We start from the raw sequence: 20,469 nt of genomic DNA, 5'->3' as shown, positions 1-20,469 counted from the left end.
AATACCTTTAGAAGAAGAAAGTCGTGATTTAACATCATTCAAGACACATCGTTCCCAATATTGTTGGAAAGTGATGCCTTTTGGATTAAAAAATGCAGCTTCTACTTTTCAGTGAGTGATGAATGATGCCTTAAGAAAACATAGTGATTTTTGCAAAGCATATATTGATGATATTGCTACCTTTTCACCAGATTGGAATACTCATCTCAAACATTTAGATGCTGTGCTAACTAACGGTGAACGTAAAGAAATGTGTTTTTGCACGTTCGGAGATAAAGTATTTAGGACATATAATAGGAGCTGGAAGACATCAACCTGATCCTGAAAAATTACAAGCCATTGAAATTATAAAAAGTCCTAAAACAAAGACTGCTCTAAAGAGTGCATTACGCTTATTCAACTATTATCATGAATACATAAAGAATTATGCAGAAATAGCTCGCCCATTGACGGAGCTCACGAAAAGAAAATTGAGATAATTCCATGGACTGCTGTTGAGGAATCAGCATTTCAAGATCTGACACGTCGACTGTGTGAAGCACCAAAATTGTACACTCCAGAAAACTTTCCCAAACTCAGCAGAACTGGTCAATATTCAATGCGAGGCTTATGCTGTTGTGTGGTCATTAAAAAAGTTCGAGTGTTGGGTGTTTGGATCAAATATCGAGCTGATCACAGACCATAATCCTTATTATATTTGCATAAGTCGGCACCGCAATCTGCCAAATTACAGAGATGGGCAATGGTACTTCAGCGTTATAATATTCATATTTCTCATTGCCCTGGTGCACAATTAAAAAATGCAGATGGTCTTTCAAGACTAGTTGGTGAATGAAATAGGTGTGAACTATGTATGAACTAATATGTTTTAAAACTTTGCATTAGTTACTTTCTTTTGTTCCGGAATTGTACGAGAGCTACTTTCCATCTGTTTTGAAAAACAAATTACTGGTTTCCATTTAATGTTGCATTATAATATTGTGTTTTGAAATAGTATTGCATATATGTTTTATTACAGAACTCCGGTATTGTATCAAAGCGTCTGTTCACCTGTTGTGAGATGAATGTTTATTGCACTTATTTTAAAGTATGTTATTACGCCATGTATACATTTTCATATATTTTGAATTAATTTGGTTAAGAAAAAATATATATTGAGATACTAGGCAAGTATTGGTATTACGTTTGTAAAAGTGTTTATATATGTCATTTAAGTGCTTAATTGTTTATTTCAATGTGAGAGGATTTAAATATTAATAAGTGTATTAATTATTAAGCATTGGTATGTGGAGTATACAATTTAAGTTTGTATTTGCTGGTTCAGTTTTTAGATTCTGCTTCGCTTTGGCGTAGCACAATCTTACCGGGGGGGGGGGTATTATGTATCTGGCTGCCGTGAGCCAATCAGCTGCCTGGCAGAGCCCAGCAAGTGAGAGACGACAGTTGCATGTTAGCCTCAGAGGAGGCAGGTGGTAGATTAACTATGTTGTAGGAGCGAGGTAGTGCTCCGAGTTTATCATTATTTTTTGAACACTGAGATCCAATTTTAATGTTCCTGTGCACATTGCAACTATGATTTCCCGTTTGCCAGAGACAGTATAAGCATTTTGATAAACTTCTGCTGTTAAAATGCCTTCCATTGCAAAGTTCATCATGTTGAGCATTCAGACAAGCTTTTGTAATGCTACTGAACTGCAATCTGCCATATTTCTCTCATTCTGCTACTATGGGTGGTTCATGCCAATTGCGTTTTATATCTCATTCCGGGTCAGTCAGATCTTTTGTCCTATCCATTTCCTACTAACTGCAGCAATAACTATCTCTTCTCAAGATGAGCAAGTTTTATATTTAATAAATTTGTAGTTATTACATCACTGGCATGTTAAAAAAAGGGGTGGGTGGGTAGATCTCTCAAACATTTTGTCTATTCAGTGCATTCATCTATCACAGGAGAAGGAAGAAAGACACATTACCATGTACATAGGAGAAATAAAACAACAAAAAGGTATAAAAATTTAGCATTTGAAGATTACCAAAATAAGAATTTTAACAATTTTGACAATGAAATAATAAATAAATAAAATCAACGAAAAAATGTGATGAAGTTCAAAGTATAACAGTTTATTATAGCTTTACATATAGAAATTCACTAAACAATATATCTGAAACTTACCTTTGTAAAAGAAGTGAGTTTTCCAAAAGCTTTCGATAATGTTTCACCAAAACTTACAGGCTCTTTATTGTGCGCACTACATTTTTTATGTTGAGAATCTATTTTAAAAAGTTACATTAATTAGGATTATGGAATAATAATAACAAATAATTTTCTTTCAAGATGATAGTATTTGTACAATGCAGTACAATGCACTAACATTTTGGAAATACTAGTTTAAAAAACTGAGTTCTTTAAATAAATACTTTTTTTATTAATTTAACTCTTTGATATCCAGACCCTTCGCTAACCTATATCCTCAAAATACCAAACAGGCCGAAATACCTTTCCAGTTGCACAGAAATTTCCTCCCCTACCCGTCCATTAACGCAGAAAATAGGTGCGAAGATTTCGAATGACATCCTTTGTACTTTCTAACAAAGATTCCATTAGCCTTTGACTCTGTTCTTTATAAACCTATTCTGAAGGTCAGACCAACAAGCCTTTCTGGCTGATCATGACTGAGATTTTGTTTACTTCCGTTATTTTTATATGAAGATGTAAATTGATTAAAAATAAATTTAATCCTTAAAATTTTAAACTGCACTTTTATTGCTGTTTAAAATGTATGATAAAATAGCTCTGGTTTAAAGAGTAAATATTTTGTCATAATTCTGTTAAGTACCGAAATATTTCTGGGTTTTTATAAAGCATATAAAAATGGACCCCGCTAAGTAAAATACGTATATTTATTATTATCATGTTTAACGTAAATACGAGCCAATTTCAATTGGGAAAATCACTCCCATGCCTTCACTAAATCTCTCGTACTTTGTCATATACAACAGACTACTCTAACACCTCGTGATGAATATAATATAAATAAATAATTTTATTTTTTTAATTTCATTTTTACAAGAATTTCTTGTTTTTTCTTTTATTGAATGAAGGATTAAGATTTCACTTCATGTACTTTCTTTCTTTGCACGTTAAGTTGCTATTTTTTAGTCAATGTGATGCATTATTTTTTCATTTTATTTTATCAAAGATTATAATGTCATTTTTCTTTTCCTTTTCTAAAAATAATGAGGGTCTTTGCGCATTTGCTGATCAGTTGTTCGATCCATCTTTGTGAGGAATAAACTTAGTTTCTATACTTTTTTATGATTTTATTTATTGCATGAGTTTCAAAGCATATTTATAAATGTAATTGTTTTTCCATGTTTTCATTAATTAATTATATATGTATATTATTATTTTTGCATATGTTATAGGTAAATATGCATGTGCATATTATCACTCATATAAATTTGTAGAATACTTAAATGCATATATGCATACTTAAATGTATCGCTTGCATAAATATATCTATGTTTATATACATATTGCTGTTGATTTCACATTTATACACGTTTTTGTGATGATGCAATAATGTTTTCACTTTTTTGAAATTGGATACTGTTCTGTAATCAGAACCGATCAGAAATATAGAGTGTATGCATGTGTGTATGTATATGCATATATGTGTCTATGCATATATACACACATACACTCGTACTTACAGTATATACATGCATACACAAACAAACACACACATACACACATTTCTGAATCCGGTCTTGATAAGAGAACTGTACCTGAAAATCTTTTGTGTATTTCAGTAAATTAAATTCGAAGCCCAAAAACATGATTTGCACAAGCACATTCTGCATATATCATACTCCCAAGAACTTTCAATACACCTCACCGAGTTTATCTTTTTCCCCCAATTCTTTACATCGAACACAAGTGCATTTATGACCATTAATTTTTCGACATTTGTGATCATGAAATGCACTAGGCGAAAATATGCTTCAGGTTCGTTTTCGAAACGAATTTTGCGATGCGGATTCTTCAATCAGTTCTAATTTTAAAGTTATCTATAGGGTTCGTAGCCACATTTTAATTGAAAAAAATAAGCACCTTTCAAGCCTATTTTAAGAAAAAAATAAGCACCTTTTTAACAACATAACCTTAAAATGAAAATGAGATTTAACCGTAATTCAAAATCTTAGAAATTCAGTATTTAAAGAGAGAATCAACATTGCTCAACCATGGAAAACAATTACAATTATTTTTTAATTGCAAATAACAGTTCAATTTAAAGAACTAGTTTACAATGAGAGGGGGGAAGAACCCTATGCAAAACTAAACTATATTACAAGATTTAACGATGAAATATCAGTTTAAGGAAAATAAATAATAATAAACAGTATTTATTATATTCATACAAAGTACTTTACAACATAAGAAAAAGAAACATGAAAAAAGATTTATACTTATTAATTATTAATATTAAATTTATTTTTGATTTTTTCTTTTCTTTCTTTTCATTAATGTCTGAATCCAAATCTCTTAAGAGAGTTTGTTTTTCACAAATAATTTTTAACATTTCATTAGATTTATTTAAAAGACTAAAGTCTTTTCAGCAAGTTAATTTGCTTTATTTTCAAGCATTTTAACTTCCCTTTCTAAGAGTTTTCTTTCTTTTAAGAGAAATCAATTCATCTGTTGATTCTTCTGCTTTTCTTTTTTCATTTTCAATAATTTCTTTTTTTTTTTTCTTCTGTTCTTCCAAATATAACTGATACTGTGAATGAGCTGATGAAGCAGCCGCTCTCGTCTCTTTTGTAATTAACACATCTTTGCAAAATAAAGCAAATGTTATTGCGCAATACATGCACCTTAATTCTTCTGCACGTGATATTACACAATTGGAATCAACAGCTGCCAGTATTTGTTGAATTAAAAACTAAATAAAGGAACAGAATGAGACTTACAAATCTGGAGTGTTTTACATTGTAATTTTGAACAGATTGCATTAAATTTCCGGAATAGAATCACGCTTCACTTGGGTTGGTAGACCGCATAACTTTTAGTTCTATTCAATCCATATTGGTTAAGTGACAAAATAATAACCAGTCTACTGCTGCAAACTGTAACAGTTTGAATATCTGAGATTGTTTGCAGAAAGGGGAGGATCCGGAACCTTATGACCCCTCTTCCGTATTGTAGCATGCATTGGCAAAAAAAATAAAAATGCAATCCCAAAATTACCAACTTTGAAGATACGCATAAAATGCAGAAATAATAGGAAGAGGGGGAATATAGTAAATGACTAGTATGACAAAAGCTTTTCAAAAGAACAAAATGAAATTTTTAAAAATAAATAAATAAATAAATCAGCGGTTCATGGGAGATTTAATTTTTTTATTTTCACACAAGAATTAATAATAATTAAATACAAAAAAGTTTATTTACGATCCATGTGACACTTTAAAGCACTCGCCCATACTTGCTGTTTTGATTTCAGTTTTATACCAGGAACACATGGCTTTGCGATTATTTTTGCTTTGTTTAAGCCATTCATAATATTCTCCCTTAGAAAGCCAATCTGTGTTAAAAACACACCTACCCATTTTTAAACTTTTGCTATACTTCAGCATTTACATCAAATATATTATAAATACTCATATTTATGCTTATAATATAAGCATAGCGATCGTAATAAACACGAATATGAACTGACCACGTGAGATTTGGAACATTTATAGTCTGTGGGTGGAAGGAAAAGTATGTGAAATATACCGAAATTTTCTACCCCTTTCACAACTCTTTGACCAATAGAACGATATGCACCTGTCTCTACTCGCACGAATCAAAGATTAAAGGTTACGTTAATGCGGAGAAAGCTATTTCCGGAAGTATGATTCACAGTCTGACGCTCAAGATAAGAAAGAAAAAAGTTGTTTATTTAGTTGCGGCATTGATGCGGGGGGTGGGGGAAGCACTTAAAATCAATCAATCAATAAATAAATAAATTAAAAAAAAAAAAACAAGCGCTTTAGAGAAAAAAAAAAGCACCTATAAGGGCTTTTATAATTTATTTTCAAATATAACCTGCATATAGCTGCTTTGGTCGCTTTACAGTTGGATAATTAATGACTCTGAACTATAAAGGCATTATTCACTGCCGTGTCTAAAAGGAACCAAAATATGTACATCCACCATTTCAAGGATTTTCTAGAAGCTGAGCAATATTTTCGACACATCTGCTAGATCTACACCTCCCATATTCTTACTGTACTTGACACTCGCATGGGTGGAAATGGTACTATATTTTTTCCAGAGCCTTTTCTTCTTGTAGTAAAACATGGTTCATTTTTACAGTTTGTGAAAATGACGTGTATCAATTTTTTATCAAACCAGGATGAATAAAGTAAATTCGGCAGGCTTTTGCATTGCGTAACTATGCTGATGTATTGATTTCCCAGCTTCATTTGCTTGATGTTCTCAGGCATGTTTTTCCAAATTGTCATCACATTTCCACATGATAATTGTCCAGATTTATATAACTCAGACACCAAGTCTACGCTGGTGAAAAATCTGTCAAAATATATTTAATGCCCTTTGTTTTTCAGTGCTTTTATTAAGTGCATAACTATGTCATATCCTAAACCCTTTTCTGACCTTGGTATCTGATCTTTCTTACTACAATAAAGTTCAAAGTTGTAAGTATATCTGATCTTTCTTACCACAATAAAGTTCAAAGTTGTAAGTATATCCTAAGTGTGACGTGCAGAGAATCCATATCTTTAATCCACGCTTAGCTGGTTTCATAGGCATATGTTGCACAATCCCTCATCTACCTTTATATTTAATTAGCACTTCGCCAATTGATACTTCAGCATAAGGCACAAAATGTTGCTGAAATATGAAATGATGGGCTCTAATTTTTGTGCATATGCAAAGTTCTTTTCGCTATTTTTAACTTCAGTTTACCTATCTGACAAATGAAAATAATGCCTGATTTCCAATAATTGAAAATAATGCTTGATTCTTTCTGCGCATCATTTTCTTCCCCATTTCATTTCCAAGCATTGCGTTATTTGACCAATAATCACTTATACTTGGTAATTTTGCAACACTCATTATAAGAAGGACTGTAACGAATGTCCGTATTTCTTTTAAGGATGAAATTTTTTCCCATTGGTGATCTACAATGCCATGCTTTCTTGCACAGAATTCAGCATATTTATTTGTATTTGTGAGAATTAATTCACAAATTTCATCCGTAAGAAACAACTTTAAATATTGTAAAGGTGAAGCCCCAACAGGTAAATTATGAATTGGTTCTGAAAAGCTGTTAAATGTGGACAAAATTATGGCACCATTGTTAACATGAGTAGACCAGGTTTTATCTTCATCTTCTATTATAAATAATTCTTCTTCATTATCATTTACTTCACTTTCTATTTCTTTACTATCACCATCTTCTGATTCCAAATCTAACTCATCTGTATGATTAAAAAGAATAGCCTCAATTTCTCGTTAAAACTTTGCAATATTTTCGCATTTTGATAAAGCTTAAAAAGCATACTGTACCAAGAAAGAATCAACAATGAAATGTCACGAGCAACCAAAAGATAAGAAACTTCTTAGGACAAGCTGTCTGCAGTAAACTGATACAATGCATTTGGGAAAACTGCACCTGCTACTGCATACTTTAGGGGAAGGGAAGAAACAAGATCGCAATCTCGGCCGTTTTGGGGCGGTTCTGGTTGTCTCAATATAGGGCCGTGTTCAGGTGGATTGGTCGTGATACAGATGAGTTAAATATGATTTTTAAAAAATGCACCATGGAAAAAAAGATCAGAAATTACTTATAATTACACATTTTTAACAAGTTTCATTCAAGGAATTTAATTGCATTAATGTAATTTTTTAAGCCAAACTTTAAAACTAACAGAAAGATACTTGCAATATTACACAAAAAAGAAATTAACTTTGTATAACTAAAAAAACTGAAGTGCAAATTGAAAAGAAAATAATTCACTAATGTTAATAAATTTACTTTCTGCATAAAAATTATATATACCTCTTGGAAAATCAGTATTTTCACTATGACTTTTGCTTTGATTTCTTTCACTAACATGATCATTTTTAGAAGATGGGATCTAAGAAAAAATAAAACATATAATAAATATATAGAGTCACTAAATGATATTTTTAATTAAATAACTATAAAAAAAGCAATTAAGAAAATTGCAAATTAAATAAAACATTTGTATCTGTTCACATTGTATCATACAGCCTTTCTTACAGAATTAAATAAAATAACACAGTTAACATTTTGCTAAATTTTTGTTACATATTTCTTTTCTTTTCTTTTCTTTTTTTTTTTTTTTCAAGTTTTAAAGAACATATACTACCATTCACACTGTATCATACATCATTTTCTTACTGAATTAAATAAAATAACACAGTTAACATTTTGCTAAATTCTTGTAACTGAAATTTGTTTAAAATACCTACGAAATACATTTGGTATAAGTATATATTATCACAGCTGTCAACCTTGGAATATTAAAAAAATGGAAGTTTTTGAGCTACACAGAGAAAACATTTCAAAAGAACTCCTAGTGGACTTAAATTATCTTTACAGTGCATTATTTTGGTAATTCACTTATTTATAATATGATCCTGATATAAAACATATTAATATTTAATTAGATATTTTAAATTTGAAGTTCTTTAGCTGTCATCTTATATTTTTCTTACAATTTTAAACGGAGAAATTCCTGAGTAAGGACAGAAAGCTTTTATTTATTATTAAGCTTTTAAGTATTTTTAAACATAATAAAAAGAAAATTAATAATTCATACTGTAAAATCATTAACACTTAGCATATTGTTGAGTGGGTAAACTTAGCAATGGTACTATATCAGATAAAAAATTAATCGATGACATATTGATTGAAATTTTCATACAAAGTTCTACAAATATCTATAGTAAACTAAAACAATCTAGACCCAATAAAATTTAATGAGAAAAATTATACTCATCCTTAGTGATAGGGAAGTGAAATTGCACAATTCAAGTTTTATTAATTGAATCAATTTTATTTATTTATGAAAAACATTTTCCTCGGTAAAGGCTAAAAAAATAAAGGTATATCTTGAATTTTTATAAAGGGTAGGCTGCTGAAAATTAGATTAAAAAAAAAAAAAAAAAGTATTAATGACTAGAAGTTAGAATTACATGAATGCAAAAGTGGGCTATAGTAACTGCATATTAATATATGGTTAAATATTGCATAGCACATTCCACAATAAAATGCGCATGATAAAAATTTTAAATTCACCAGGTTTAAGGTTTGATTTGGAAATTTTTTCAGGTAAGATATGCAAACAATTTACATTCCAGAGTCATAATTCAATTTTGATTGATTTATGGAGATCACATTATAATATATATCCAAGCATAATCAGTGAATTAATTATATTAATCAATTACTGACTTAGTGTCTGATTTAAAGTTGCACATTAGTACAGTTAACTGTATTGTTTGCTGATACAATCAAAAGTCTTTAATCCGGACTCGTTGGGACTTCGGAGATTCCGAATTTTCGGTTTTTCTGGATTATAGATCATCAGTTTAAACCTGGTAAGATGGCATGCAGAAATTACAAAATTAAAAAATGAAACCTTAATTTACGAAATAAAGAGCAGTTATGATCTAAAGAGTATCAAAATTTACAAAAAAAAAAAAAAAAAAAAAAAAAAAAAAAACTTAATATTTATTTGTTTACTTTATTAAACATTCCTTTTAACGTGCGCATGCGTAAAGCGTACATCACGCATAGTCGAAATTAGAAAATTGCAACCAGAAAGCTATCTGATGTGTATTTGTGATATTTATAATGACGAGGAATTTGATTTAAATCATATCAAAGACGGAGTACATCAAGATGAAATACTACATTTAGTAAGGAATTATAAGCCGAATAAAATAAAATTATCTGCCCTGAAGATAAGGATAGTGCTGACAGATCAACTTCCAGTTCATTGCGCGCTGCAATGTTACCCCCGTCTCCCCGCAGACCAGCGTGAAATTGATAAACAGATTTCGGAATGGTTAGAGAAACAAAGGATATGCCTTTATCCATTTTTTGCAGCAATTCCACTTTTTGATCGATGGACATCGAAACATGTTGAGTAAAAACTGGTTTCGCTTTGTAGATCCTTTGGCAACTGCAGAATCGGAAATTCTTTTTGACATAATCGAAAGTTCAAGCTTACTTTTATTAAATTGCTCTAACAGTCTCCAAAAAATAATAAGCTGGATCCAATTAGAAGATTAAGGAACAACACAATCTGCAACATAAACTGAAATAGATAATTTTAGCTTAGCTTATACCGTATGTTATACATTAAACGTGCATGCGTAAACGCATTATGCACATGCGTAAATGCATAGGTGCATGCGTAAACGTATCATGCGCATGCGTACACGCATTATGCGTTTACGCATGTGCAGAAAGTTTGTAGCTTTGAGGTCCGGATTATAGATCATTCCGGATTAAAGACTTTTGACTGTATCAGCAAAATCAGAGACACAATCTTTTAAATTTCACTTATCATACTACAAATTCTACTAATGTTTATTTACACATGGTATCATTTGTATACTGGCTTCTTGTGATCATCCTTCATGATTGAAATAAACTGAGAAGTTATTTTCTTTATATGGTCTTCACATAATTTTTTAACTGCTACTTATAAAATCATGCTAAGTAAGAAATATCATGCAGATTCTACTTACCTAAATTTATCATTTTTATGCAGTTTTATGTATTTGAGAAATCAGCAGCCTGATAAGGTCCTCTAAAGGCCCCTCTTGTTTTATGAAAGCATGTATCAATCAATTTAAATTTTTTTTTATTATTACATCTTTATAAAGTTTTACACAGCTATTTTTATTTCTTATTTTATTGAAGAACTGTTCTTCAAGACTTAAATGTAAAGAAGCTCTAAGCTTCGGCAAATATCACACCGCCTCAAAAATTATAAGTGTTGGAGCATCTGAAGAATTTCATTAGGCACAGGAATAAAAATAAGTAAACACAATAACAGATAATGCATAAAAAATGAATAAAAATATCATAAACCCTAGATTAAAATAAAAAAAAATTATAGATTAAAAAATTAAACAAAGAAATGTCAGAAAGAAATGAAGTCAGATTAACAGTCAACATCCGCTAATCATTTAACAGCTTACGGAGACGATAAAGAAAAAGTAGTTACTTTTATAATTAGTCTTGTTTGCACTCTGACAAAAGTGAACTTTTATTTCTGCTTGGAATCAATTTAAACACATTTTAACCAAATGATTACAGCCCATAAATATTCCTCTTCCCGAAAGGTTTGCATTTTCACAAGGAGAATTTTCTTCCTTGAAGTTTTCCTGCATATTTTACTTTAGGGAAATTACATTCTGTATATAGTATGACGACCAGTTTTTACTCAATCCAAAATAAAATGGGGTATTAATATTTTCTGTTAATACTACAATTTAATAATTTCTGTTAATACAGTGGAATTTGTCTTACTTGGAGCTCCAGTGACCTCTGATTGGAATTATGATCTCATTAAAAAATTGGGAAGTACTAGAATTGGACATCGGCTGAATTCAAGCCTTGATCATACTGAAATTTTTCATGTCTACTAGCACACTAAAATTTTTAAATTCATACCTTAGAAATGACCAAAAAAAATTTTTTTTTCATATATTTCTTTCTTTAACATCATAAACTACCAGCTTACTTAGTTTTCTTGCCTTATGTAATTCGAGTATGTTCTCATGTTTATATTTTTATAGTTACTCTGCATGCCCATTAAGTTTTATCATTTTAAAGCAATTTTTATTTTAAGAAACAATTCAAATCTAAATATTTCTTGAATTAAACCTCTCTGTCTCATTTTCAGTCATGCCTGCACTTCTTAAAAAAAAGTTTCCGCTTAATATTATACTTTAAACACATTATCCTACAGAACTTTCCCAAAAGTCCAAGTTAACTTTAAACTAAATGTAAAGTATAATGTATACACTGAAACAGAAAACTCACCTATTCCCTACCTAAAATACAATAATAAATTGCATTAAATTCAATGGTAAACAACGAATACTCATTTCTTCTAGCTGCATGCAATAACAAGATTGCATGCATCTGGGAGAAAGAGAAGAAGAGAGAAGAAAGAGTCAAAAAGAGAGAAAGAAGAAAATTCACCCACTTTTTATCATGTAGCAAGAACAAAGAGAGGAAAAGGAGAAATTCTCTTTGAGCACATAAAACACTTATTTTGTTAATATTGCCTGTACCTGGTCAGCATGCCGAAGCACAGAAGCATGCACTACTTGTTTTGTTTTAAAGGTCTGATTTTAAATAAAATCTATAATTCAATGCAAAGATGTATATTTAAATTAATTAACACAGCACAATGGAAACTGTGTGCATTGTTTAAAATGAATGAATCTGACACAAAAGGTAGAATTAAAATTATGTTAATGAGAAACTTTCAACTCAAAACACAAAATTTAATTAAACACAAATTGAAATTTTTCAAATGTCCATTTTTATTTTTTTTTTAATAACAGCTACAGTAATGAAAAAAATATTTTTTATGTGCTGTTTTGTGATTATGCAAATACTATCATATACTGTGCTAACTTGCGCTGCAGCATGAATACCTAAATTTTAGGCTTAATCCTAGTACAGTCAAAAGTCTTTAATTCGGACTCGTCTGTACTTCGGTGATTCCGGATTATCGGTTTTTTCGGATTATAGATCATCAGTTTAAATCTGGTAAGATGGCATGCAGAAATTATAAAATTAAAAATATGAAACCCCCTAATTTATGAAATAAAAGGGTATCAAAATTTACAAAAAAAAAAAAAAAAAAAAAAAAAAAAAAAGCTTAATATTTATTTGTTTACTTTATTAAACATTTCTTTCAACGCGCGCATGCGTAAAGCACACATTACGCATAGTCGAAATTAGAAAATTACAACTAGAAAACTATTTGATGTGTATTCGTGATATTTATAATGATGAGGAATTTGATTTAAATCATATCAAAGACGGAGTACAGAGATGAAATACTACATTTAGTAAGGAATTATAAACCGACTATAATAAAGACATCTGCCCTGAAGATAAGGATAGTGCTGACAGATCAACTTCTAGTTCATTGCACGCCGCGACGTCCCTCCCCCTGCAGAGCAGCAGGAGATTGATAAACAGATTTCAGAATGGTTAGAGAAACAAAGGATATGACTTTATCCATTTTTTGCAGCAATTCCACTTTTTGTTTGATGGATATCGAAACATGCTTTCGCTTTGTAGATCCTTTGGCAGGTCCAGAATCAGAAACTCTTTTTGACATAATCGAAAGGTCAAGCTTACTTTTTATAAAATTGCTCTAACAGTCTGCAAAAAATAATAAGCCGGATCTAATTCGAAGATTAAGGAACAACGCAATCTGTAACATTAACTGAAATAGTTAATTAGATAATTTTAGCTTAGCTTATACCGTCCATTATACATTAAATGCGCGTGCGTAAAGGTATTATGCGCGTGTGTAAACGCATATGCGCATGCGTAAAGGTCTTATATGCATGTGCAGAAAGTTTATAGCTTTGAGGTCCGGATTATAGATCATTCCGGTTTATGGATGTCTGGATTAAAGACTTTTGGCTGTATATGATACACTTGGGATTTGGTGACATTATGATAAGCAGTAAATGAGGTATTTATGCTGAGCAGCAAACAAGTTTTTTTGGTGTTGGCGACAACATTCAAAATCATGCCAAAGCTGTACAGTTACTAGGATTTTTCGAAATTTTAAACATATGTTTACATTTTCATTCCCTACATTAATGCTTTAAATATACATACAGCATTCTGGCAAACATTCCAAAATAATAAACACACACTTGCTCGATAACTAAACCAAAAATGCTTAGCCATTTTCAATGGACAAAAGATCGTTAAAAATTGAAATTCAGGCAAATGTTCTTGTTAAACAGCTATAATTCAAATTTGCCCTCTTTCTGAATATCAGATATTGCACTAATTTTCTGAATATCAGAAAGAGAACTAATAATAAAGTATAATGTAGCCTGAATTGGGTACTCAGTAGTATCGTTGGAAACAGCTTTTAGGAATAGATGACTTCTAGAGATACAGTACCTACCTTCCTTTTATTAAACTCATGGGCTAATAAAATCCGCACCTTATTATGTTCAAATTTCCGGGAACCAAAACATGCTAATAAATAAATAATAATAATAAAACCACCATTTATTAACGTCATCTCCTACACTTATAAAACTCAAATTGGCAAAAGACTGATTCTTCACATCCAGAATGAACTGCTTGTGGCTGGTAAAAGATGTCTGTAGTTAATTCAGTTACTATCTTCCAGTTATGAAGTGCTTAAAAAAAGGGTTTAGCAGAAATTTCAGCCAGAGTAGTTTGAATCAAGACCCCTAAAAGTGTTGGAAATCTTCCCTAAACACTATTCATAAAACTCTTGGTCCAGACTAGAGCTGTGAGCAATAGAGTACTTTATCTTATGAGTAACAAAGCATTGGAAACAGGGTTTTTGTAGATGAGTGTTTTCCAGGATTGAAGAAAAAGTAGTGCTTAAGTGAACACACGTTCCTTTTTTCGAACACTAGTAGATAGAAGATGAAAGTGCACGTATGTGTAAATTTGCAGGGTGTTATCAGAAAATAAAACGGAATACTTTTTTGCATTATTTTACGTTATCAATGTTTGATTGGAAAAAGGAGTGGTGGTTGTAGGCAGGGGGGGGGGGAAGAAAAGAAAAGTGAGCATTGATTATGCCTACAATAACCATGAAGTGGCAAGTCGACTTCAAAGACAGATGCTATCTTCCGACTTGCTAGAAAGAGGAATTCTGGATTTGAACAAATCAGTAGACGGAACATTTTTAATTTGTTGTGCATGTAACTAGTAACATGTCGAAAATGACTAAATGAAATATTTAAGCCTGAAAGAAAAACATAAATTTATGAGAGATAATAAGTTTAATAAATACAGCCAAAGAGTAGCAGCATTTAAAATAGGAATTTCCCAAACAGCATTGTACAACTTACATAAAGAAACTAAACTGATAAAGAACTACTAAAAAATGCAAATGTTTTATGAAAGTAGGGAAAGATGAAACATCAACAGACGTTGAAAATGCTCTTCTAGGATGGTTTCAAGCTATGGGACTAAAAAATATTCTTATTTCTAGAGCTCTTTTGATCATAAATTCACTAAAATGCTAGGATAAAAATTTTGTGCCAACTGCATAGGTGCAATAGGTAGATCATGATTTGGTTGAGAACTACTAGATAAATGATGTTCTATCTGGGCTTCTAAAAGAATACAAGCCACACGAAATTTATAACACAAATGATAATGGTCTGTTTTACACAGCATTACTGGAGCACAGTTAATGTTTGAAAGTGAAACAGCAGCTGATTTTAAGAAATTAAAAGAAAATGTTACTGTGTTATTACGCATGCAACAATTAAGAAAACTGGATATTGGGAAAAGTAGAGAACCTCGATGTTTAAAAGTAGTCAATTTACCTTTAATTAACAAGAACTCATAGATGAGAAGCAGTATTTTTATTGATTTCCTTTTGAAATGGGATAGAGAACTGAAAAAATAGCTTTATTGTTAGATAACTATGCTGCACATCCCTATGATCATTCTAAGTTTAAATTACTGTTTCTTTCTGCAAATGTGATTTCTATCATTCAGCCTTTAGACCAAGGTATTATAAGTTTTCAAAAGTGAAGTGAAAGAGGTGTTGTTAAAAAAAAATAAGATAAACAAAACTGAATCTTGTGAAAATACAAGCACCTCGAAGGGGATGACTAGGTCTATACCTTTACTAGAGGCTATGCAGATAATAATTATTGCATACGAAGCAGCCTCCCAAAACACAGTTAGAAATTGCCTTATAAAATGTGGTTTTCATTTCAAAAAAAAAAAAAAAAAAAAAAAAAAAAAACAGAGGAATTACAATTTAATCTTATATCGCAGGCATCAGAAAGAGAAAATGTAAAGATTTATTTTTAGAATGCATTGCAACTGATGATAATATTGAGACAGCACATAAAACCACTGATTACAATGTTATAAAAGGCTAAATTGGCTGCAAAAACTGAAACTGACAAAGAAAGTGATATAGAAGAAAGCAACTACATGCCAACCCCAGCTCAACTGAAAAAAAAAAAAAAAAACATTGCAAACTCTTAAGAACATGAGTTGAAAGGTGGAGATCAGAAAAGCTATCAACAGTTTTACGAGTTTGCAAATACAGTTGAAGACTGTTGACAAACAATACGAAATAAAATACAGATACAGCAGTTCTTTGTAAAAGTTTAAAATTTCACCAAGTATGTAACTATAAAAAACTTTTTATTTATTAAAAAATAAATTAAAAGTAAACTTTATCATTTAAACAAAACTTTGAGCATTAATTTAAAATTAATAACTTAGTTCTTAATTATTGGACAAACTGTTAGCTACTTCCTTACTAAATAAGTTCAAAATTGATACAGTAACTTCGAATATTGAAACTGCTGTTTATAAGAGTCAAATATGCTTGGAATGGAAGTGATTCTGATAACGAGTGAGTACTGTATCAGAATTAGAAAAGAATGATTTTTTTTTTTTACACAATTTTAAATTTATAGGCATGCTCTATGAAGCTAAAGATGATGATACTTGCAAAAGATTTAAAACAGGAGATTTGGTAGCTATGCATTACAAAAAGTAATTCAAATAATGCAAGGCTAAGAAAAGCACAGATGATTGTACCTAAAGAAAAAAATGTGGTAGCATTTCAAAAGAATGTACGTAAAAGAGATGGATTAAAAAAATAAACAAAAAATAATAGTAAAATGATAGTAAAGTTAAAAGTAAAAAAATCTGAAAGCTTTCAGATTTTATATTATGATCAGAGAGGCTTTTTTTAACGTTAGTTATAACCTTTATTAATTAAATATCATGTTCTTCAGCCTTAAACCATAAAATTCAATCCAATAGCAATAGCATAAAATATTTAAAAGAGCATATCTAATCATTTCTGTCTTGCACGGTGGAGATAAAAATGTTTTTTCGTACAGTGTTGCCACTGCTCACTTTGAAATCATTGAGTTTGTCAATAAAAAATTCATTAAAAGTTTTACAAAATATGAAATAGATAATGAAACAAATTCCAAATTTGAGCTTCCAGATGCCCATATTCGAGTGGAGAACTATGTTATTCAATATTTGATGTCTCCAGATGCCGTTGTTTTTCACAATGTGAAAAAAAAACATACTGTTACGAATTTTCTACTTAGATAGGTAATTTAAGTAGAATTATAAGTAAAATTGTTGTATTTCTTTTGTAACATGAAAATTCTAAATAGAAGTTATTCCGGAAAAGTAAGAATACAGGGGCAAGTGCATTTAACATTAAGCAAATGGGTATCTGAATAATTTGGTAAGATATCGCCAAGCTGACAACGGTTTTGAAAACTTATTTTATCCTCAAATTTAGGGGAAAATCTCCAAATTTGGCAAGATTTTGGTCTGGTCCCTAGATTACCATAATATGTATTGAAATTGAATAAGTGTAATTGACCACTATATTAATTACAACAGTAATCAAACCTCATATTGTTTTCCAGTAATTTTGAGAAACAGAAAGAACTAAAAATACCTTGGCGGTCGGTTGAAAACTATTCCAGGCCAAAGAGATAGCATCTGCTCTCAGTTGCTCAGTTATTTGTCGTTACGAGTTGTTAGTTCCGTGTGAACTGAGATATCCAAGTTAGTTTTCTCTTTAGATGCACATTGCATTGCATTGTGTTTAACGTTGTAGAGACAGGATATTTTTTGGAAGCTGGCAAGATGAAAAATGAGCAATCTCCTTCGCTGAGAATCGAAACACGGACCTCTGGAATATCAGCTTAGCGTGCAGAACCACTACATCACGAAGACACACTAGGAAGGTGGGAGAAATACCTTACACACTCCTTCTTTTAAAGGGCGACTGAGGTTTTTATGAAACCAAATCCTGAAAAATGAGAATCATCACCAACACCCTTTAAGTTCGGGCACCACTGTAGAGACATTAGGATATTTTTTGGAAGCAGGTAAGATGAAAATTGAGCAATTGCCTTCGCGGGGAATCGAATCACGGACCTCTAGAATACCGGCCCAGCACGCAGAACCACTACACCATGCTAGGAAGGTGGGAGAAATACCTTATAATGTTCTTAGTTTGATGCGTAACTGCTGATTGTACTCTGTGGTACTGTGAACTCCTGTAAGAGTATTACTGCGGGAATTCTAGAACTTTGAAGTATTTATTTTGATAAAATAAATTTTTACTAACCTATCATTGGAACGGTGTGCATTCAATCTATTATGAACCTGTAGGCATGCAACTATACATACATTCACAGAGATTCTTCATTATTTAATTTCTGTAATGCAGGATTCTAATATTTGTGGCAGTAATTTGAAAAGTGAAACGCCATTTTATATTGGATGATGCAAAATGCCAAAGCAAAATTAATAGCCCTTACGGGCAAATTTTCGCTTGCTTTATTTTCTAGGATTCCCTAAAAAAAAAATCAAGATAATTACACTGCTGATGCTTTACTTCGCCTTCATTCTCCAAGAATCACACTTTTGCATATCCGGCAGAACCTATAAAAGCTCAATACAGCCTCAAAAACCTGAATTGCATATCCATACAAGTATGAATAAAACTTAATTTTGATCAGCACCCCCCCCCGAATAAGCATATTTTCTAGTTACTGAAACTAAATGTGTTTTAACTTACGATACATTTACTCTGAATTTAAAAAATGAAAATAATGTTGCATAATAAAGTTTTTAATAAATATTTAGAAATGTCCTTCCCCTCCCCCTAAAAATGACATCCCATTATAGAATTTTGGCCTTATCAGAATTATGCAATTATTTTGCAACACTCACAAATACACTTTACAATATATATTAATTCCAGAATATTCTCGAAAAATCAATAAAATTTACATAGAGAGCTGCTGCTTCCTATCATTTGATAACATATACAATGATCATCAATATAAATATGCACACATAATCTAGACTGATTTATTTGCAAAACAGATTAGACATGTGGCATACATGCAAGAGCAGCTTTTTTGTGCTTTAAATTTCATTAATTTCTTTAATTTAAAGTAATCAGACAATTTCCAGTAAGGACATACATAAAACACTGCTGCCAACTCTCTCACTCTTTTTCATTACATCTTTTGGTGTCCTGGTAGATCACTGAATCTTACTAAGCAGAACCAACAGGGAAAATGTTTCCCAACAATAAATGAAATTTTTTGAATTAATGAAATCTAAATTGTGCAAATTCTATTTCTCCACCGCTAATGATTTTCAACATAATTTATTAAACTTTATTTGACCTGAAGTGCCTTAATCTACCGTAAACATCTGCAAAACATTTTATGAAGTCTCAACAAAAGTTTAATTACTTAATATTTGTGTTTAATATTGTTTTACATTAACATATGCCACATTAAGTTTATCCGCACAATAATATGTTATATTTAAAAGTTCTTTGATAAATAAAATTTCTCCTTCTCTACCCGAGATTTTCTTGGTATAAAAACATAACAGAATTCTTCTTCTTGATATTGAGTTTGTCAGGTATCAGGCACCTCTGCTAAATAGCATGTTGTGCCAAACACACCAAACCCAATGCTTCTAGTTCCATTTGTTTGGGTCACCCACTTTGTTTATGAAGTCTCTTTATAAAGCTCAGGTGCAATTCTTTAGTATTGAGAATACCTAAAGTAGTCATCATTATCAGAAGTTCAAAGTCAGTAACCTGTTCCTCCAAAAAAAAAAAAAAAAAAGTCTTTCAGGATGTTTCTCAATTATAATGACGAGGAAATTGATCTAAATCATATCAGAGTACATCGAGATGAAATACTACATTTAGTAAGGAATTATAAGCCGAATATAATAAAGACATCTGCCCTGAAGATAAGGATAATGCTCACAGATCAACATCCAGTTCATTGTGCTCAGCGACGTCCCCCCCTGCAGAGCAGCGTGAAATTGATAAACAGATTTCAGAAAGGTTAGAGAAACAAAGGATATGCCTTTATCCAATTTTTGCAGCAATTCCACTTTTTGTTTGATGGACATTGAAACATGCTTTTGCTTTGTAGATCCTTTGGCAGCTCCAAAATCAGAAATTCTTTTTGACATAATCGAAAGTTCAAGCTTACTTTTACAAAATTGCTCTAACAGTATGCAAAAAATAATAAGCTGGCTCCAATTAGAAGATTAAGGAACAACGCAATCTGCAACATTAACTGAAATAGATAATTAGATCATTTTACCTTAGCTT

The 20,469-nt window shown here is 31.1% G+C and overlaps 1 protein-coding gene across 1 annotated transcript in view; it reads right to left on the bottom strand.

Moving 5' to 3' along the window:
• The window catches only part of LOC118194229 (uncharacterized), a 164,655-nt gene that overhangs the window by 49,989 nt on the left and 94,197 nt on the right, over positions 1–20,469 (bottom strand). Inside the window, exons 13-14 of the mRNA XM_035365446.2 lie at positions 8,070–8,148; positions 2,174–2,271 (exon numbers count right to left, since the gene is read on the bottom strand). Coding sequence (XP_035221337.2) covers positions 2,174–2,271; positions 8,070–8,148 — 177 coding nt within the window. The remainder of the gene's footprint in view (positions 1–2,173; positions 2,272–8,069; positions 8,149–20,469) is intronic.

This window comes from Stegodyphus dumicola, chromosome 8 (genome assembly GCF_044657685.1).
Source record: "Stegodyphus dumicola isolate Sdum_Otavi_A_Nest chromosome 8, ASM4465768v1".
NCBI lineage: Eukaryota > Metazoa > Arthropoda > Arachnida > Araneae > Eresidae > Stegodyphus > Stegodyphus dumicola.
The sequence above is the reverse complement of the archived record's forward strand: the minus strand, read 5'-3'. Positions and strand labels throughout refer to the sequence as shown.